At 38.6% G+C, this 22,751-nt stretch overlaps 2 protein-coding genes across 2 annotated transcripts in view; one reads left to right on the forward strand and one right to left on the reverse strand.

Annotated features, from left to right (window-relative positions):
- The window catches only part of akap6 (A kinase (PRKA) anchor protein 6), a 175,250-nt gene extending 171,740 nt beyond the window's left edge, over positions 1-3,510 (reverse strand). Inside the window, exons 1-2 of the mRNA XM_082142267.1 lie at positions 3,122-3,510; positions 1,937-2,180 (exon numbers count right to left, since the gene is read on the reverse strand). The gene's annotated coding sequence lies outside the window, so the exon portion shown is untranslated. The remainder of the gene's footprint in view (positions 1-1,936; positions 2,181-3,121) is intronic.
- A 951-nt stretch (positions 3,511-4,461) lies between these two features.
- zranb1b (zinc finger, RAN-binding domain containing 1b) lies at positions 4,462-21,701 on the forward strand. Its single transcript, XM_082144245.1, has 10 exons — positions 4,462-4,902; positions 8,026-8,987; positions 10,106-10,293; positions 10,386-10,539; positions 12,433-12,504; positions 13,186-13,384; positions 14,252-14,372; positions 16,348-16,477; positions 17,410-17,639; positions 19,836-21,701. Exons 2-10 carry the CDS (start codon positions 8,141-8,143, stop codon positions 20,052-20,054), a joined length of 2,160 nt encoding a protein of 719 aa, XP_082000371.1. The 5' UTR covers positions 4,462-4,902; positions 8,026-8,140; the 3' UTR covers positions 20,055-21,701.
- The last annotated feature ends 1,050 nt before the right edge of the window (positions 21,702-22,751 follow it).

Genomic DNA, 22,751 nt, shown 5'->3' on the forward strand with positions numbered 1-22,751 from the left:
TCTGTTCTTCACCCAACCCCTGCCTTCCATGCTCACGCTCAAACACAGACACAGACGCTTAAGCACAGACCCTCATCACCATAATAAAACAGAGCTCTCGTGGGAGAGGGAGGGGCGGATCACAGAGGAATCACTTCCCAAAACCCAGAACGGTGTCCGTGAACAACTGCAACAGTGCCTAAAGCTACAGGACTGAAATACACAACTGTCTTTCTCAGGAGATTTAAGAAACTTAGACACACACAAGCACACTGTAAGGACAAAACTAAAACAAAACGGAATACTTCAAAAGACTCAGATCCATTTTATCTAGTACATTTATCACATGATTTGTGTATATTACAAACTGTAATGTATATTACTACCTACTCTTCACCTGCACCATTAGACGCAGTAGGACATAAACCGGGAATTTTAACAATGTATTATTTATAATATCGAAATCAGTAATTGGTTTGACCAACATACACTTTTGTTTGGATGAATTACATATTTTAACAGTTCGATTATTTGAGCAGCCAATCATTTAAAGCAATCAGCTATATTATTATCATTATCATAATTCATATTTTTAACCATTTTAGTCTAATTATTTAGTTATGGATTAATTGGGGTAAAATATATATATATATATACACACACACACACAAATATCTACAAACACACACACATACAAAAAATGATATGTGTTAAAAAAAATTATAGTAAAATCAAACAATTAATATTTTAAATAGTTATTATTTATTTATTTAAACCTGGAATTAAAAACTGGAAACTGACAGTTTTACAAAATTAAAAAGTTTAAAACAAATAAAAATGATATGAGTACGGAATATTTCTAGCAAGCGAATTTGTGGCATATTAATGTCCCACTGATACTTATAATGTCTTCTACCAAAAGAGCACAATATGCCCGTTGGAAACTTAATTTAAATGACCCTAGATAACATGATCATCAGGTTGTGGAGTTCATACCAGCTGGAGTGCAAAAAGACATTCCTTTCCAAATACTACAAAATAAAATTTCAGCTTTGAACTGTTATGCTGATAATATATTTTATAATGAAAAAGATTACATTTGAAGCATTTCACTATATGCAGAGGTGTCCCCCTGACAGCGCATTGTATGTGTACAGTATATATTGTTATGTACACTGTGCATAATATTATATGATGAGCACTGATATACTATAGCATGTTTACTGTGCCCTTTGAAGAAAACCATCAAGTCATATGTCCTTTTTTTTCACCAAGTTAACTTAGCCAAGTTAAACATGAATTCTAATAGTAAGCCTGTGGTGCAACACCACACCTTAGGACACGCACACATGCGGCCTCATCAGGAAGGAAGCAAATCCATTCTAATATCTCAGAGCATGTGTCATGCAACACCAGCCTTTGCAGGGCGTGTGTTTGGGCCCAAGGTGACGAGGCAGCATCTACAGGAGAGAGGACCATGACCAAGCAATGACATAGGCGTACCCACCGGACCACAACTGCTCTTTAAATCCTGCGTTCCCTAATCCCGACCCTGTAGCACCATACAGACTGACATGCAACGGAGACCTAGAAACGTGCTCAACACAAACAAACAAGCAGGGCTATTGAGCTGAAAACACTGGGCCACGCTTCCGTGTAAGGCGGGTGGAGAACACACACACTGACAAGCTCACATTCCCGACCACGCAGACAGAAACAGGAATACTGCAAAAAGAAAAGGCAATGTATGTTTGGCCCCCCTTGTGGATACTATTTGTGCATGCGTCAGGTCCTTCCAATGCAGGCCACTTCAACAATGCTCTCTCTCTCTTCACAATTTCCCTATAACTCCTGCTAGTATCATATCTCATCCATGTTCAAATCCACCCTGCTTTTAATCAAAAGAAGCATAAATCTAGCAGCCCATAGGAGCCGAAGACAGAAGCCGGGTACTCACCATAACACTACCTACTCCATTTTCCCATCCAGTGCGGTTGTGTGAGGGAGGTGCCTGCTATACGATCCACTGCAGGCTGCCTGCCTCATGGACGGATGCTGATGATGTAGCGCCTTTCAGGAGAGCAGCCCAGTTACCTTGGAAACTGAGGGGTGATGGAGTGGCCGTGCTGCTCTCCCATTGGCTGGTGCTCTCGCTGTGGGGCCCCTGGTGGGTGTGGCTTCAGATGAGAGAGGAAGCAGAACTGTGTGAAAGCACAGATGCACAACATCAGAGAGAGTGCTGTCCTTTTGCAGTAACACACACTCAGACAAAGACACACTCATATTTACTACAATATTGCAATATTGGCTACACCGTTTTTATAGATTGTAACTTTATCCCTCGGTTTCACAGACAAGGCTTAAGATAGTCCCAGACTAAAATGCATGTTTCAACTGTTTTAACTGAAAGCAACTTGCACTTAAAATATGTCAGTGCCATTGTTTTGTCTCAAGATGCACACCAGTAATGTTTTTTTTCGTTTTTTTTTTCTTTCTAAGGCACGTTTTTAAAGCAATTTAAATGTCCAAATTGAATTAAGGCTTAATCCTGGCTTAATCTAAGCCCTGTGTGCAAAATCAGGCCAAAAAGTCTTAAAATATACAACTATTTCCTTGATGATGATAAAAATCTCACTTATTTTCTCTAATCCCTCTCAAAATATACCTTTTCCCCCTCTCCTTACAAAAAATACTATGGCAGTACAATGGTACAGTAATGATAGCTGATGATAATATTGCACATAGGCACATAGAACAGCACTATAAAACAATATTTTAATATTTCTGCATATATTATTTGTTTCATATTAAAATCTTCATACGTTTAACATTTTAACACTAATTCAAAATAAAAGTACTGTAAAATCATATAGAAACAATATTTATTTTTTATTTTTTATTTACTGCCATAAACTGTGGGACTATTATTATTATTATTATTCACCTTGTTTTCGAATAATTAATCACCAAATCCTTGGTAATTGATGGTGTATTGATGGTGCAGGCAGGCAATAGCATTACCTGCCATTTTGCCAACAACCGGCTCATTCACGGGTCATTGACTTCGAGTTACAATTCATTTAAAGTTCATTTCGATTCGAACATGAGCAATAGAGATGATGTCTGTGTGAATAAATTGTACCTTTCATAAATAATCGCTACATTTTCCCCACTTCCATTGCGCAATGCGCGCCTGTTAAACGCATACACCAGCCAATCACAGAGACGTGGAGGCACTGCCTCCTCTCATGTGACTTGTCGTCTACATTTTTGGCGTTTCTCAACTTCGCATTCAAGCCACACTTTAGAACATTAACGCAAGGAGGAAAAAATAAGAATTCAAAGAAAGTCGTTTTCCGCTGGGAACGTCTTCCAGTCTGCCTTTGCTGTCTTTGGGACCGGTTGGGAGTCGAGACGCGCCGCTAGAAGTTTGACATTGACGACAAACGCCATTGGTTCTCGCGTGTCACGTGACCAACGCATTAACAGAGAAGATTATGACATAAAATAAAAAGTAAATTGTCATTTGGAACATTTGGAGGGGAAATATATTTAATAGTTACTAGGTATGGAAATAATGTTACAATGTAAATATCCTGTAATATATATTAATATTAATATAATTATATATATTTATTGTGTAAATATATATTTATATATCATATGTAATACAAATATAATTATAATACATCTCTTTTTTTTCTCTCGCTTTTGATTCTGGGATGAATTTTGATTCTTGTTGCAGTAGTTTATTGAAACCACTGGATGGCGACAAAGTTACGCTTTACTACTGATGCAACACACTGTTTTTATTTTAGATTTTTTGATTTATAGAATAGATTATTATTCTATAGAAATTTTCTTCTAAAATGTAAACATAATAATCAGCTGGGGGGGTCACTGATTATGACTAACCTAACCCTAACTAATAAGAGACATAATGTACTCTAAAGAAATGTTATAGACACAAATAATCAGAAGATGTTCAAAATGTAGGAATAAATTATACTATTGTATTTTGTGTTCTAAAGCTAACAGTCTTTCCTTCATAAAACGAATACGTTGATAATGTACAAACGCATCTACTAAATAAATGAGTAAATGGAACTTACTGTTCAGCTAAAACTGTGCAATTTATTGTTTAAAAAACATTTATTGTTTTAACATAAAAGAGCTTTACGCAGAACAATCTAACGGCCCTGGAGCTATGTAGTCAACTCTTTTATTTTTGTTTTCATTGACAAACTGCCCTTATGTCACTGCAGATGATGCTGCGGTAGATCTTTCTGAAACGATGACATCATCCCACTGGCCTTGGCGGTGGAGCCGAACACACGAAACACACTCCATTTTGGCTCCAATCCAGAGTGAAACCTAATATTCCACCCATGGTATTCTTAGAGCCAACATGGCGGACAAGGAGCAACAGTTTACTGGTTGTTATTGCTTATGAAGGAAGTATGCCGTGAAGCCCTTTAACGAAAGAAATGCGCCCTCATTGGTTTCCACGGTGTTTACGGAGCGAGAGCCAATCATATGTGCCCGCTGATCCAGGTGATATCCCTCCTACCAGTATCTCCGGAGTAGGTTTATTTTGGTTTACCCCCCGCTCCTGTGCCGCCGCCATTAAAGCCAGTTAGTATTGGTAACATCGGCAACAGATATGGGAATTCCGGTGTTGAAAACCCTTTAAAAGCCGCTTTGATCCGAAGATCGCGGTGGTGTTTGGGGTTTCAGAGGAAGGGAGAGGAATAACATGGGTGTTCGGACGCAGAATCGCTCTGCTGTCGCGGTAGATTGTCGGTGCTGAGCTGGATTTGGACCCGATCGGATTGGGTTTCGGTAGGACAGTCGTTCGGTTTGCAGAAGGGCGAACTCGGGAACGGCAGTGTTTGCAAACTGAAGTGTGGAGTGCAAAGACAGGTAAGGGCCTTTATATTTCTGTGGGAGGGGAGAAATCACAGTAACAGTATATGCAACAGGGCAAATTCATGCATATTATTTTTTTAGTTTCCTAATGCTCGGGTAGCTATAAATTAGGCTACAGAAATATTTAATTATTTATTTTATGGTGATTTATTTTTAAGGAAGTGAAAATGTCAACGGACAGTTTAGCCTACAGTCTAGTAGAAGTCAGCTCAGCTGTATGTGTTTATTTACAGTGCCGATACTAACACTAGAGCTTTTTTTATGGTGTTGTTGTCACGTTAGTTCGGGGGAAATCGACACCTCGGTGTGGAATTCCGAAGCGAGCCGAGAGTGTTTACAAGCATCAGCGCAGAGTTTCTCCGAATACAGTTGAGCTGTGTAACGTTACATTTGAACTTGATACATTGTAGTGGCGGAAATGCTTTCATATCACCCGTTATAGAAAAAAAATCCTCTCACCGTTATAGCCAGATTTTTCCTGTCGTGTAACAACTAGAGGTATGTGAAATATTCCTATCTAGACAGTATTTGTACAGTTTCAGTATTGCGTCTAGCATTTTGACAGCTCACTATCCAGTCTGACAGATTCTGACCCTTAGAAAACATTGAACCTACAGGCTACAACCAATAGTCCTACTGTTGTGAACTTAAACATTTTTGTTTTTGACCAAATGTGGGGCATGAAAAGTAGAGCTAAATGTAATATTAAAAGTGGCAATTACCATAGTTGTTGTACTTCATGTATGATAATACCATGTTTTCATAGACGTGCCATGGCAATAACCTGGTTTTCTTTGACTTCCTTGAAAAATCTGTGGCATAGTACCGGTCAAAAGTTTGGAAAATTACTATTTTCAATGTTTTTGAAAGAAGTCTCCTGTGCCCATTGAGCCTGCATTTATTTTATCAAAAATACAGAAAAAAACAGCAATAGTGTGAAATATTTTTACAATTTAAATGAATGGTTTTCTATTTTAATATACTTTAAAATATAATTTATTCCTGTGATGTCAAAGCTGAATTTTCAGCATCATTACTCCAGTCTTCAGTGTCACATGATCCTTCAGAAATCATTCTAATATGCTGATTTATTATCGATGTTGGAAACAGTTGTGCTGCCTAAATATTTTTTAGAACCGTATGAATAACAAGTAAAAAAAAATAAAAGCATTTATTTAAATATAAATGTATTTATCAAGGATATGTTAAATTGATAAAAAGTGATAGTAAAGATTTATATTGTGTATCAAGAAATATTTAAGCAGCACAACTGTTTCCAACATTGATAATAAATCAGCATATTAGAATGATTTCTGAAGGATCATGTGACACTAAAGGCTGGAGTAAAGATGCTGAAAATTCTGCTTTGCATCGCAGGAATAAATTACGTTTTTAAAGTATATTAAAATAGAAAACCATTATTTCAAATTGTAATAATATTTCACAATATTACAGTTTTTTTCTGTATTTTTTTATCAAATAAATGCAGGCTTGATGAGCATAAGCAAAAACATAAAAAATAGTAATGTTTCCAAACTTTTGACCGATACTGTATACCGTATGTGAATTATTCAGTACCACACTATTACCATCTTCATAACATCACTGTACCATGATACCACCATAGGACAAATTTGTCAGGGAAATCTAGGTCATCATGAATTTTTTTTTTTCTTCCCTTTTTTTAAACAAATGTTAATAACCAAAATCTAGTCCAATAACCAAATGAGAGTGTAGGAATGTAGGTCAAAGGATGTGACCGCTTGCCCCAGTGAGCTGGATTCATCTCTGTCGTATTCCACCTGTTTGGACTGTCAGGAATAATCCAGAGTCCTGAACAACTTTCCGGTCTAAAAAGCCTTTCAGAATAAATGTATTGTGCTCGTTTTTATTACAGCAGCAAATGGAAAGATTAAGGTCGCTCACATAGAGGGAAACACATGTGATCGAAAAGACAAAAGACAGACAGATTTCTGTCTGTTACTATATAAAGAGACATGGAGAAAAGCACAGAATGTACATACTGTCACCCATGTCATCATGATTTATGCTGACATACATTTATTTAAATCAAGTGCATGGTAGCTTATAACAGTCAGTAAAAAAAAAAAGGATATTTTGAGGACAAATGCAAAAAGTTACTGCTTGGTAACATCTTTACCTAGTACTTTAGAAAAAAAAAACATTGTATTTAATTGTTAACAACTGTATTATAGTGGGGTCCAAAAATTTAACACAACATTGAAAACCTGGGATTCATGATTTTGACAAAGGTATAATAAAGAAAGGTTAAATGTCGAAATATCCTACACTATTTCTAGGTCACTAACCAAATGTAATCAAATTTGTGACATCGACCATGTAACTCATCTGTTCAAAAGGTCTATTGGAGCACAAGATGCTCTTGGAACATTTTCAAATCAGGTTTTTTATTCTAAACTTGTGGATTAAATCAAATTATATAAAAAGTGGAAAACCAGTGGGACAAACCAAATAGTATTCTAACTAAAGTTTGAGGTCGGTACGTTTTTTTTTTTTTTTATCTCACCAAGGCTGCATTTATTTTAAAAGTATAGTTAAAAAAAAAAAAAAAAAGATTACAATTTAAAATAACTATTTTCTATTTAAATATATTTTAAAATGTAATTTATTCCTGCAATGACAAAGCTGAATTTCCTCCAGTCTTCAGTGTCACATGATCCTTCAGAAATCATTCTTATATGCTGATTTGCTTCTCAAGAACCACTTTGTATTATTATCATCAGCTCTGGAAACAGTTGTGCTGCTTAATATTTTGAATATAGAATTGGAATTGAATTTTTATGTAACAAAGTAAAAGTATTCACCGTTACATTTGATCAATTTAATGCATCTTTGCTGAATAAAAATGATTAATTCCTTTAAAAAATACTTACTGACCTCATATATATATATATATATAGCTGCTGTTGTTGTTGATAAATGACTTATGCTGATAATATAAAATTTTGAATAATTTCACTCATGATCTTGGATCTTTTGGAGCCCAATGTATATCAAATATTTTCCTATTATTGTCGATCAGCATAGTTCCTTTTCCAGCAAGAACTAAACTTTGCCTGTCTGTGATTATTGCAGGAGAAGCTGGAGGCGCTGTGACTGTGAGCGAGTGAAAGCAGGTGTAGAACGGAGGACCAGCGGGCGGAGGGGAGGGAGGGGGGGCGATCAGCTGGTGTGACCGGCACGAGCGAGGATGACAGATTTTGGCTTGAAGTGGAGCTGCGAGTACTGCACCTACGAGAACTGGCCGTCTGCCATCAAATGCACCATGTGTCGGGCTCAAAGGCACAACGCGCCCATCATCACCGAGGAACCCTTCAAGAGCAGCTCCAGCCTGGACCCCCAGCTCTGCACCACCCAGGGGGGCTCCACTCTGCTCATCTGCCCCGACTCCAGCGCCCGACCCCGGGTACGGATCGCAGATGAGCTTCCCGAGACCAGCAGCAAATGGTCCTGCCGCATGTGCACCTACCTGAACTGGCCTCGCGCCATCCGCTGCACGCAGTGCCTCAGTCAGAGGCAGCAGGGCTCGAAACAGGGTCCGCTCAGTCCATCGGAAGCCCCCCAGACTTCAGACTCGGGCTCCAGACCCTCCCCGGTCACCTCGGACCCCTGCGAGGAGTACAACGACCGGAATCGGCTCAACATGCACACGCAGCGTTGGCCGTGCTCAGTTTGCACCTACGAGAATTGGCCAAAGAGTCTCAGGTGTGTGGTGTGCGACCACCCTAAACCCAGCAGCACGCCCGAGCCGCCCCAACAAGATTCAGAGGCGGAGAGCGCCACGTCCCCGTCGATAGTAAACGAGCAGGAGCGGGATAACGTAAGGACAGCGGGGGGAGGCGGGGTGAGCGGGGGTCTCCGGGGCAGGCAGAGGAAACTCTCTCCCCCTATGTGTAAAGGGCAAGCGGAGGTGAAGATCGAGCTGGCGTCGGGAGCGGTGGGCAGCGATAATGAGCAGGAGGCAGACTTTAAAAAACTCAAACAGATCCGGAACAGGATGAGGAGAAGCGACTGGCTCTTCCTGAACGCCTGCGCTGGTGAGAGATGAGCCCCATTAGTGGCAGATACAGTTTCCCCAAAATGTATTTAGCCACATTTTAAAAGTGTCTGAAAGTCATTGCGTTAGATTGAGTGTCTGTATCAGCACTCAAATGCTGCAGGATCTTTTCTCTTCACTTACTATCTTGCTCAATGTCTTTTAATCAGCTGGTGTTTTGGTGATTATTTATTTATTTATATATATTTTTTTAGATATGGTAACACTTTTACAATAAGATCTAACTTTAACATTAATGCATTAGCTGACAACTAATAATGAATAGTATGTTTTTACAGCATTTATCAATCTGTTAATAATGTCAGATAATACAAATATGATTGTCCATTGTTCATGTTAGTGCATTAACAGATACAACTTTTGATTTTAAAAAGTAGTAAATGTTAAATTAACATTGACTAAGATTAAAGGAATAGTTCACTTCAAAATGAAAATATTGTCATAATTTACTCACCCACAAGTTGTTTCAAACATCTTCAATAGAGATATTTTGAAGAATGTCGGTAACCAAATAGTTGATGGACACCATTGACTATGGAAGTTCAATACTATGGAAGTCAATGATGTCCATCAACTGTTTGGTTACCGACATTCTTCAAAATATCTCCATTTGTGTTCAGCAGAAGAAAGAAATTCATTCAGATTGAATAAATTACTACAAAAATTTTATTTTTAACTGATCTATTCCTTTAATTAATGTTCTGGTCTAGAAGCATTGTTCATTTTTAGTTGATGTTAACTAATATAGTTTACTAGTGTTTACAAATGAGAGCGTAATGTAAAGTGTTACGGATTTTTGGAAGTGTGGCTTAGCTGTGATGTGAAGTGGAAATTAAAAGCTGAATCTTTTGATATCAGCTGGTATCAAACCTTTATTATCATCACTGGTTTGATACAAGCTGACTTTTTCTCTCACTCGTGGACTCTGCTACGTCTGTCTGCTCTCTTGCATCAAAGTATGAAATCATTGATCTCTAAAGCATCATCATTGTCTTCTGGGAAATTCCTATTGCTCCTATAGATCTGATGGGAATTGAACATGAAAGAGTTGTGAAAGCGGAAATCAACTCGCTCATATGTAACGCACACTTTCATCAGGTGTAGTCGAGGGAGATCTGGCCGCTGTGGAGGCGTACAAGTCATCAAGCGGTGATATCGCACGTCAGCTGACCTCAGACGAGGTGCGGATTCTCAACCGCCCGTCTGCGTTCGACGCTGGTTTCACGCTGGTGCATCTGGCCATCCGTTTCCAAAGACAGGACATGCTCGCGGTGCTGCTCACGGAGGTCTGAGTTTTACTCGTGTATGTGGTGGGTCAAGGGAGGGCAGAACAGAATTAGTCTCACAAAATTATTGTTTGTTTGCAAATGTATTCCAGGTGTCTCAGCAGACGGCAAAGTGTATACCGGCTCTGGTGTGTCCTGAGTTGACAGAACAGATCCGAAGAGAGGTGGCGGCAGCACTTCACAGGCGTAAAGGAGAATTCCCCTGTTACTTCTTCACTGACCTCGTCACCTTCACATTACCAGCAGGTGATCACTCACAAACCTCCCGCCCTGGGATCTCACGCTTTCAGACCACATGGGTCACAGAGACCTATTTAGAGTGGGACGATTTACATTTTTACACAAAAAAAAAACACTTACAATGATTCTTGCTACCAAAAATATCACAATTTTATTGTGCACTATGGATGGATTTAACAGACTAAGCTAAATAAATCAATGTATAATGAAATTATTAAATTAATCATAGAATGCTGTTGTAAATAAGTAAATAAAAGTATAATGAAATATCAATCTATTGGGATTGATAACTTTTAATTATTGGATTATATATTGCGATAAATAATGGGATTATATCTAAGTATAAAAACGGTCAGTCAAGCTTTCGTCATTTTTTGCGCTGTTCAAAATGGCAAAGAGTGTTCAAAGGAATAGTTCAGAGTGTTCAAATGAAAATTCTGTCATCATTTACTCACTCTCAAGTTGTTTCAAACCTGTATGAATTTCTTTCTTCTGCTGAACACAAAAGAAGATATTTTGAAGAATGTCGGTAACCAAACAGTTGATGGACACCGTATTATTTTTCCTACTATGGAAGTCAATGGAGTCCATCAACTGTCTGATTACCGAGATTCTTCAAAATATCTTCCATTGTGTTCGGCAGTAGAAAGAAATTCATACAGTTTTGAAACCACTTGAGGGTGTGTAAATTATTTTTAAGTGATCTATTGCTTTAAGGACATTCCCCTTATGTAACATTAGAAAAAATAATGAACATAGTTAAAGATGAAAATGACTCCATTACAGTTTACAAGTCATTAATTCCAATACGACTTGAGTAAAAGCCTCAGAGTATCTTATTTTAACTGTACTAATTATTTTGCTTGTACTGAATATAGGCTCAAAGATGCACTAGTGCTCAACACCTAAGAGACATGCCAGGGAAAAACAAGATACGACTGATTTGTGAGGAGAGCAATAACATGTTTATTTTCTAAAATCAAAATAAACTGAACATTCCAATATTGCAATAAATCAAGGTCGACAGCTTCTTAAACGTCTACAAACACTCATTCTCAGTTTAGCTCAAGTGCTCAAAAAGGGCATAAGTAAACCAATACCCTTCAAAAGGGCTCTTCAGTATGATGGATAAATAAAATAATGTTACGTAAAATTAAATAGTCCAAGTCTGCTTTCGACTGCAGTCATGTCCTCGTCTCATATATGAAACACCTGCGATTCAGCAACTACCTGCTAATGCACTCATATTTGTGCAAGTAGCCTTGTTGACAAGTTTGTGTGGGTAAGGGCAAAACGCACAAGATATAGTACCTTCAATGCCCACCTTCTTTTGTAGCAGAAATAAACAGCTGCATAAAAAGTTGGGTGCCATGCAAAATCAGAAATGGTCTAATTATTGGGAGATATGAGGGTCCGTGGCTCTACTATTGGAGAAAGCGTAACAGCAACTTGGATCACGAGTGCCTTGATAACCAATCCCATTACAGCCTTGACATGTGCAACAGTCATTCACTGTTTGCAGATACCATAGAAAATGAATGAGAAGTCCCGTGAACTGAATCATATCTGGTCTCCTTACCACAGCTTTAGCAGGCGTTGTGCTGTTATGTCATAAGCTGTATATATGTGTTATAATAAGTGGCTTTGGCAAAATGCATCGAGTAATTGCATTACTCATCACAAATATAATGGTGTAAAGAGTGCATATGCTTATTTAAAGATGTAGTCAAGTAGAGTAAAAGTTGCTATTATCTATCTAATTATATTTGCTCAAATACTTTACACCACTGATTTAAAAGTATGTTTAAAAGTGGAATAAAAATCAACAATATGTCCCATTTTACATACAGTAGGGTTGTAACTGAGAAAGATTTACATTTATGTTTATTTTTTTCAAAGATATTGAAGACCTTCCCCCAAATGTTCAAGAAAAACTGTTCGATGAGGTTCTGGATCGAGATGTGCAAAAAGGTAAAGTGAAAGTTTTTTATTTGCATTTATTTATACCTTAAAAATGGGCACCAAATAACTAATGGGCAACAAATAAAACTTTTGAGTCTAATATGTGTTGCTCAAGAGAAAATCTAGATCAGTGCTTCTCAACTAGTTTTACTTCAGGACTGTGTCTTTAAATTCAATTATTGTACACTCTGGTCGGCACAACATTGGCCTTGTTTGCTAGTAAACCTGTATTTAATACAATTTGGGTCATATGTTCTTTTACCATGCATTATTTTGTTTCTATTTATTGAAGATGTAACTCAAGCTATCCACGTTGGCATCTAATTTAACAAGCTAACAGTGTGCCAAGAAATTGTAAAGTTTGGGTGCACAACCTTTTAGACATTAACATCAAAAGATATGGGTCAGCGAGATATTAATCAGCCTATTTGCTGTCCTAATGATCCACAATTATATGTCGTAGTTAGTTGAATAAATTTTTTTGCATTTAGTATTGTTCCAGATCAGAAAAAGACCTGCATCCTGTTTTTGGGTTGCGACCCACCAGTTGAGAAGAAACTGATCTAGAAAATGCCTTAGCTGATCTATTTCTGTTGCATCCCTGAAGATCTGCAGGCAGTTAGCAGAAACGAAATGTATCACTGGATGTGCAAAGAAACGGGTTGAGAAAATGATGTATTCTGTGTTCAGAGCTGGAAGAGGAGTCTCCCATCATTAACTGGTCTCTGGAGCTGGGCACACGTCTGGACAGCCGGCTGTATGCTCTGTGGAACCGAACCGCGGGAGATTGCCTTCTGGATTCTGTGTTACAGGCCACATGGGGAATTTACGACAAAGACTCAGTCCTGAGAAAGAGCCTCAACGATAGCTTACACGACTGCTCTCACTGGTAAGACAAGAAATTAGTAGGCTGGGTTCACATTAAAGGTGCAGTAAACACTGTTGATATTTGAAATCAACCCAAACAAACACACCCCTCCCGTCATTTCTCCGCCCCCAAAATGGAAGTCTCTTCATCATAGCTGAAGCAAAGCAAAATAATGTTTCTTGAGAAATAAAGTGAAATTCTCAGTCATTCTTCAAATCTCCCTCTTGCTCACTTTCTCTCCTTCCCCATCATGAGTGGACACATCCCCTGCTGCTGATTGGCTTACTATTTCCTCCCCCATCATAAGTGGACACGTCCCCTGCTGCTGATTGGCTTACTATTTCCTCCCCCATCATAAGTGGACACGTCCCCTGCTGCTAATTGGCTTACTATTTCCTCCCCCGTCATGAGTGGACACGCCCCCTGCTGCTGATAGGCTCACTATTTCCTCCCCCATCATGAGTGGACACGCGCCCTACATCTGATTGGCTCACTCTCTCTCTCCTCCCCATCATGAGTGGACACGCCCCCTACCTCTGATTGGCTCAATCTCTCCTCCCCATCATGAGTGGACATGCCCCCTACCTCTGATTGGCTCACTCTCTCCTCCCCCATCATGAGTGGACACGCCCCCTACCTCTGATTGGCTACAAGTGTGTTGTGCTGCTCAGTTTGATCCACTCTCAACAGCGTTTCTCAGAAATTGCTATTTGCACCTTTAACTACCCAGAACACCCTAGTATTGTTTTTCATGGGCAGCATCATACATGTTTTCATCAGCAAATCTTGTCAGTGTTGTAATCCTTGTTGAATTGCAATAGTGTTTATTCAAATCGGTGTAATTGCATCTGTGGATTTCATCACAGATATAATGTGTGTGTATTCCAGGTTCTATACGCGCTGGAAAGAGTGGGAATCCTGGTATTCCCAGAGCTTTGGTTTGCATTTCTCTCTGCGGGAGGAGCAGTGGCAGGAGGACTGGGCGTTTATACTATCATTAGCTAGTCAGGTAAACAACCAGATTTACTGCTGCTGATAGATTGAGGAAAAACATTAATATTTCACCACCTACTGAGATACCTGCAGTTGACTCATACAGAAACACACACATACAGACACATCCCACACTGAGAGGATGAGGGCTGGATTTTTCCATTAGTTTGACATTTCCATACAGCTTTTTGGACAGTTTCATTGTGCTTGAAGCCAACTTGAAATCAGAACTCACCCCATTTACTTTGGTAATACACATTTGTGGTGTTAATGTGACCGATTCATCAGTGCATGTTATTCTGAAGGAACAGAAAGTTTGTCTTTGTAAGCTTTCATCGAGATGTAAAAACCCACTCCAGCTCTAAACAAATATTTTTTTTTTATTTTTTTTTTTTTATTTTTTTTTTAATGGATCATGGCATATTTCCCAGTGAGAAAGGATATTCAAAATAGTGACAACAAAATGGGTTGCAAACAGGGATGGACATTTTTTATATTTAATTGAAGTTAAACGAGAAAGACGTTATTTTTTAATCATTACGTTTTTGTCACCATTTCTGAACAAGCTTATGATTAGGCAATATACACAACAAGCTAACATTATATCTTGAGGTTTTCTTTTAGTTGAAAACATTAAGCGATGTGTGTAAACCAAAAAAAAAACAGAACAAAATAATTTATTCTCAAGCAGAGAGAACGAAAAAACCCATTAATGAAGCAGCGTGCGCCATTTATCATACAGAACATACAGGGGTTGGACAATGAAACTGAAACACCTGGTTTTAGACCACAATCATTTATTAGTATGGTGTAGGGCCTCCTTTTGTGGCCAAACAGCATCAGTTCGTCTTGGGAATGACTGATAGAAGTCCTCCACAGTGTCCGGATGGATTTTAAGCCATTCCTCTTCCAGAACAGGGGTCAGGTCACTGTGACTCTTTGTCTCGCTCCTCCAAAACACCTCAAAGTGGCTCAGAAATATTTAGATCTGGTGACTGTGCAGGTCATGGGAGATGTTCAACTTCACTTTCATGTTCATCAAAACATTGTCACAAGTCTTGCTGTGTGTATTGGTGCATTCATGCTGATGCACGGCACCCCCTTCAGGGTACAATGTTTGAACCATTAGGTGCACATGGTCCTCCAGAGCAGGGAATGTCATGATATTGCAGCCCAAACCATCACTGATCCTGTGCTTCACTCTGGGCAGCAACAGTCCGGGTGTTAAACCTCTTTAAGGCTTCTCCACACTGTAACTCGCACGGATGTGGGAAAGACAGTGAAAGTGGACTCATCAGAGAACAATACATGCTTTACATTGTCCACAGCCCAAGATTTGCACTGTTGGCACCATTGAAACATTTGGCATTAGCACGAGTGAGCGAAGGTTTGGCTATAGCTGCCCATCCACGAATATTGACTCTTTGGACAGCTGTGGTTTTATGTTTTCTGGATACAATCCGGGATAGTACCTGGACATCTCTGGGCAAACCAGAGATGCAATGTAAGTTTGAGAGGTGGCGCCCCGACAAATGTTGCGAGAATCACGACTTGCTTTACGGCACGACGTCAGATATATCAACAACATATGAAGCAGCCTCTATAGAAGACACTAGCACGCATTTCAGACGTGAATCATGGCAGAGTCGACGAAGAAAGCGCGGTCGGAAGAGTGCAGAGACGGCTCTGCGTGAGTGGGATTTACGACAGTAACGTTAAATACAAGTACTCCACAGTGACTCTAGGGGGCACTGTTTGAGAAAAACGGAAACTGCATAGTGTGCCTTTAAATTTTTCGAAAAATTATTACAAGTGGAATATTCTACTATTTGTGCAGAACCCTATTTGCAAATGGAGTTTCACGTTGATTTATATTTTTCATAATGAAACATAGGATTGAGGTTTCCCTAGTAAAGCAAATAAGTTGTTTTCCCATTTTATTGTTGTAACAGTCTTTCTCTGTCTCTCTGTCTTGTTTCTTCTCCCTGCAGCCGGGTGCGAGTTTAGAGCAGACGCACGTGTTTGTTTTGGCACACATCCTTCGGAGGCCCATCATAGTGTACGGTGTGAAATATTACAAGAGCTTCAGAGGAGAGACGCTTGGATACACACGCTTCCAGGGTGAGCTGGCTTTAAGCACGTTACACTAGCGTGTAGATATCACAATGTGGTTTGCTCGGTTTTCAATAGCTATTTCTCATATCTATGACCAATATAATTAAACCTTCTGGTTATCAAAGAATCCTGAAAAAAAAATGAAAAAAAATCACAAAAATATTAAGCAGCACGACTGTTTTCAATATTGATAATAAACAGAAATGTTTCTTGAGCAGCAAATCAGCATATTAGAATGATTTCTGAAGGATCATGTGACACTGAAGACTGGAGTAATGATGCTGAAAATTCAGCTTTGATCCTACAGGAATAAATTACATATTCAAATATATTCAAATAGAAAAGTTATTTTAAATTGAAATAAAAATATATTGCTTTTTTGATGACATTTTTTATGAGCTTTTGTGAGCATAAGAGACTTCTTTCAAAAACATGAAAAAAATATAACCAACATTGTGTATATATATATATATATATGTATATATAATTAGAGCTGTCAAATCGTTTAATCGTAATAAATAGTATCTAATATAAAAGTGTGCGTGTGCGTTAAACTAATTTAAAAACTCTACAAATGGCCGAATCTCATCTGAATAATTGACTTGGTTGATGTGTGGTGTTGTTCTAGTTATAAAGATCCTGTCACTGCACATGTCTAAGGATTATATTAATTTTATCAGTGTTCACAGTAATGATTAGTGTGAGCACATTAGCATTATTCTGTGGGCTGTTTGACTACGCCGGCCAAGAATTGTGTGATTTATTATATCAGCCACTGGCAGGCTGTTATTGCTACTATAATGACAAAACTGCCAGCAGAAACAGCAGATCAATATATCGCTGTCAACACTCGGCTGACTTCAAACACAGTGTTTGTGTTTGGGGTCAGTCACACAGAGTTTGTGTAATTACTGTTTGCTTTGGCTGTTTTCTTGTAGGTGTGTATCTGCCTCTGTTATGGGAGCAGAGTTTCTGCTGGAAGAGCCCTATTGCCCTGGGTTACACGCGTGGACACTTTTCTGCCTTGGTTGCCATGGAGAACGATGGCTACGATAATCGAGGTGCGGGCGCCAACCTGAACACCGACGATGATGTCACTGTCACTTTCCTGCCGTTGGTTGACAGCGAGCGAAAGCTGTTGCACATCCATTTTCTGTCTGCACAAGAGGTGAGAACCACTCCGCTGACATGAAAACACTCTAGATCATGAATATTTAAGAGGAGTTATGGCCTGTTTACACTGCGTCTGAATTTTCTTTCATTTGTTTTTAATGATTGATGTGTATCATTTTTTTCGGAAGTCAAACAAACCATTAATTTTAATATCCAAGTATGTTTTTATTTTTTTAAATGCTGAAAGTTCAACATCGTACTCTTTTTGTTGCAAAAAAATTAGATTAACTGTTATCATCACTGTGTACATTTAGTATTGAATAGGAAATATGCATGTATGTACAAAAAGACAATAGGATTTTTCCATTGGCTTTTGGATTATTGCAGAAAATAAGCTCTGTGACCAACAAAAGATTATGATTCTGACACATTCATCATGATAATCATTTGATGTTTTTATGAATTTTGAAGCCTAAATACAATTGCTAGGTGAGCTGTTTGGATACCTTTATAAGCAGAAAACTTATCATTGTTATATAGCTCAACACGGTTAGTCTAATTGTTTGTATCTCGTGTTCTGGATTCGCCGTGAGTCACATGTTTGTTCTTTGTTCCTCCACCTCAACACTATTCTGTCAAGTGGCTAACATGGCATAATCAGAAAGAGCTTAATTTGTAGTTACAGTAATACAGCATTTTCTCCACCATACAGTATATTTTTAAGTTAATTGCATGCCATTTAGCAACACAAGTCATCCAGCTTTTATTAGCATGATATTCTAATATCATTCTAGCTTTCTGCGATGTGCAACAAGTGTCTCACAGCAGCCACCGAGCGAACGCACAGAGTAACGTTATAATTTTCAACACACTCAAATGTATTATTTGATTTATAAGATTTATTTATCATAATTTTGCCAGAGTGAAACAGCGCTGCGTTACTCCACAATTTTAATTCGTCAAATAAAGTGACCTGTAGGAGTAGTAATTCAGCACTTTTATTATAATTAAATAAAATAATGTGAATTTAGGCATCATGGGTAATGTATTTTTTCACCACAAATTCCACACAATATTTTTAAAATAAGTTGAAATAATGTGGGCTGATGGCTTCAATGGAAGCAAATACTATTGATTAACAACCTCGTAGCTCACAGTTTATAAGTCATTGTTAAGAATCAATTTCCCTATGGAGAAAATGAATGCCGTTTTTTACTTCCGTAACCTGACTGTTGCCTTCTTATAGACCTTATGCGCCAGAGAAACGAGGGCGCCGCCATCTTTGGAATATTGTCTTTTAACTTCCGTTTTTGCGGTCGCTCTGTATATTTCTATGGCATTTCTGTAATTAGCTAGAGTAATTAGCTTTTGAAGAGCATTTACTTAATGTAAAGTTAACGAAAGTTATCATGAGGACTGTAATGTTTAAAACACGGATGACTTAACAAATGTAAGTCGACCGGGAAGATTTTAAAACTAGCCGTTCATTAATAAACACGCAAAATCGCTGTGAAAATACAGACCAGAAGTCAAAAGACAACGAGCGCAGCGCTGAAAAGGGGCGGGGCTACATAAGGTCTATAGAGTGGTGCAGGTATGATGTCTGCCAATCACAACGGCTGCTTTTAAACAGGTTCCAAAGGTTCCAAATAGAGTGGTGCAGGTATGACATCACTTTTGTTGGCCAATCGGCAGTTAGCATCACGCTGGTTCCCTCGAGGAAAAAAACAAATAGGATTTTTCCATTGGCTTGGATTATCGCTAAAAACAAGCTCTGTGATCAACAAAAGTTTATGACACTTACATGTTGTGTCCATCAAGATAATTTTCACAGATGAACACAACTTTTATGAAGTTTGAATCCTAAATGCAGTCGCCAGAAGTAAAAAGCCAAAGCTAGGCTATAAATGAACTACACCACGCTCCCATGACTTCAGCGTCACCATCAATAAGCTTCCGACAACTCTTTCAGTTTTTATCTAAAAACTTCTTCCCAGAAAGTGTTGAGTTAGACTAGTTTATAAGAGCACGGTTATAAGCATAACGATGCTGTAACAGCTTGTTTTTAGTGATAATCCAAAAGCCTATGGAAAAATCCTATTGGGTTTTGGTTGAGGGAAGCAGCGTGATGCTAACTGCCGATTGGCCTACAAAGTGACGTCATACCTGCACCACTCTATTTGGAACCTGTTTAAAAGCTGCTGATATACCTTGACAAGCTCTCTGATTGGTTACTGTGTGCGTCCGTCAGATGGGGACAGAGGAGCAGCAGGAGCGCATGTTGAGGCAGTGGATGGACTGCTGTGTGACGGAGGGGGGGGTCTTGGTGGCCATGCAGAAGAGCTCGAGGAGGCGGAACCACCCGCTCGTCACTCAAATGGTCGAGAAGTGGCTGGACGGTTATCGGCAGCTTGCCGCTTGTCCAACTCTTTCTGACGGAGAGGAAGAAGAGGAGGACGAAGACGAGTGAACAAACGAACAGTTGGCAGCACTTGACACTACAACACAGCCCTCTTGCGTTCCCCCACACACTGAAACACACACAAACACACACCTTTAGCCCCAGCCGAACGACAAGCCCGAGGTTTCCTTTTCGGTTTTTGTCACTAATGCGGCAAATTTGTTGCAAAATAAAGGAATGCAATCATGATTGTATTTGTCTTTACAGAGTATGTTCTTTGCTTTCGTTTGTGTTTTGTTTTTAATTTGCCGTTGCGATGCTTGTAGTGATTTAAGGAAAAAGAAGTGGAAGGAATAGGAAAGAAAAATTGCAGCAATTTAAGCACCCTTTTTTTCCCCTTTTTTTTTTTAATGTCTGGTTCTGTTTGTAACGGAACCGACGCAGATGTCTACTTTTATTTGTGTAGTGTGACTCTAGACTGAGATTACTAAAACATTATTCACTACACGTTTAACAAGCGTTATCTATGAATCACATGCACGATTGCTTTTCTAAATAAAACTGTCGGTTCTCCGTTCCTCGCCCGAACGTTACGAGGAGAACGCAAGTGGACATTTCAACTCGATTTCTAACAGATTTTCTGTATTTATCTGGATAATAGTTTGTGAGCCATAGAAATGAATGCTTTTCCACTCACATCTTGTCGTCCCATCTTTGAACTGCACTGCAAACGTGAACGCTGTGAGGAAAGAGGCATGTTTCAGTTTACTGTGTCCGTTGGATGAGATTTCATGCCATTTTCCGAAGGAAACATTACTTCAGCTCTTCTTTAAATGTGGTCCGTTCACTCTTTCAGTTGTGTATTTGTGTGTGATGTATGTCTTCTGTGAAATGTCTGGCCACAGGTTTTTCAGTGCACGTTTTTTTCCACTTGGTTTCCAAACCTTCGTCATCACATTCAAAGACTTGATGTAAACCAAAGTGAACATTCAGAGAGATCTGTGGAGTGTTTTTGCAGTGCTAATATAACTGGTTAACTGGCTTTGTTTTCCCGTTCTCATCTCCCCTCCTGTGTTTGTGTCCAGTCCTTCTCACGTCTTGCATCCTCATGTTTTATTTTCTTTTTTAAATTATGTGATAGTTCTGCTACACTATGGTATATTTGATATATAAGGTGGAGACCAAATTTGGTGATATTGAAGACCTAAGTGTTTTGAATGTCCAACTATGAAACTATTATAAAACTTTGAAACAAAACAAAAAGTGTGATTTTCTACATACAAACAACACTTAACCATAATGAGATAAATGCTCATTGAAGCTATTTGATTTTATTGTTGCAATAGAAAATTCATTGCTATACCTTATATACTTATGTAAAGTGTAATGTTTTAGACTATTTACTTTCGCAGTGTGTGCAGAACACTAATCCTGAAAGAGGTTATTTCGAAAAACCAAAACAGGGTACCAAAGAATTACACGTCAAACAGTGTGGTGCTAAAATATAATGGTTATATTAATGGATTTATAATGGATTGTTTATGAACATAGAGCCTGCTGAAACAATGCATGCATGCTTCATTAAATAATCTCTTTTTACTGGGTTTATACCACTTTTCACCAATGACTTTTTCAGTGGATGTGCATTTTCAAAAATATTAGCTGGGACAGATTTCAATTTATATGTGAGGTACCAGTCAAATGTATAGATCTATATTGTTATAGTTGTATTGTGTACGAATATGGACTATATGACCAAAAATATTTGAATGGGCACAATGGTTAAAAGAGCAATATCTTGCCAGTGAAATGTTTTACAGTAGAGCAATGGAGAACTAGAAAAGTGTACATTCACTATAAAAAATGTCCATGAGTTTTCCATGATTTCCCCTGGTCTGAAAATCATATTTTAAAGCTCTTATGGTTTTCCATGACTGTGGGAACCCTTTGTTTCAGTGTAAAGGTGCGGTCACATTAGCGACATTCTGGTATAGTGATCTCACGTCACTATATCTCACGCACCTCTCACACAGAAGTCACGTTCAAAACAAGCAGCTTTCGGTTGTTCAGTGTGGCAAATTTGCATTAAAAACTCAATCAAAATTGACCTGTAGCCTACCTTAAAGGTATAGCGGAGGATCTTTCCAAATTTTAGATAAGACCCGCCCTCTCCACTTTTTGAAAAGTTTGATTGATTCACCAGAATGATTGACAATTAGGAGGACCAATAGTTTAGACTACCCACCAGGAAGTAAAACATCCTCCGCTATACCTTTAAGAGAAATAGTTAAATGTGTTGAACAACATAAATATACAAATGAATCATTAGCCCAGGTTTTACGAATTTACAGTGTGAAATCTCAAAACCTGGCAATTATTTATTTTTTATTTTTATTACTAAGCCTGGGGTAAAGTATAAATTGTGTAAAACAGGAAACCCTGTAAACCAGTGATTCTCAACGAGGGGTCCAAGGCCCACTAGGGGGCCTCCGCAATCTTCCAAAGGGGACTCGAGATGATTTAAAATCATTTAAAACAAGCATTAAAGCAACACCAAAGCACCTTTCCTCTGCGGTCCACCAACAGGTTGGAAGCGGAATTGTCCATTACCGCTGTCGTAAATAATTTAGCCTAACGCCGTACGCACGCTATATGTTTATCCAGCACCGGCTTTGGAAATACAGACAAGGTAGAATATGTTGCATCATTTTAATGAAAGTATGATGTATAGCGACATCAGAAACGAAGAAAAACGAAATAATGAAA

The sequence above is a fragment of the Leuciscus leuciscus genome (genome assembly GCF_965113295.1).
Source record: "Leuciscus leuciscus genome assembly, chromosome: 17".
Taxonomy (NCBI): domain Eukaryota; kingdom Metazoa; phylum Chordata; class Actinopteri; order Cypriniformes; family Leuciscidae; genus Leuciscus; species Leuciscus leuciscus.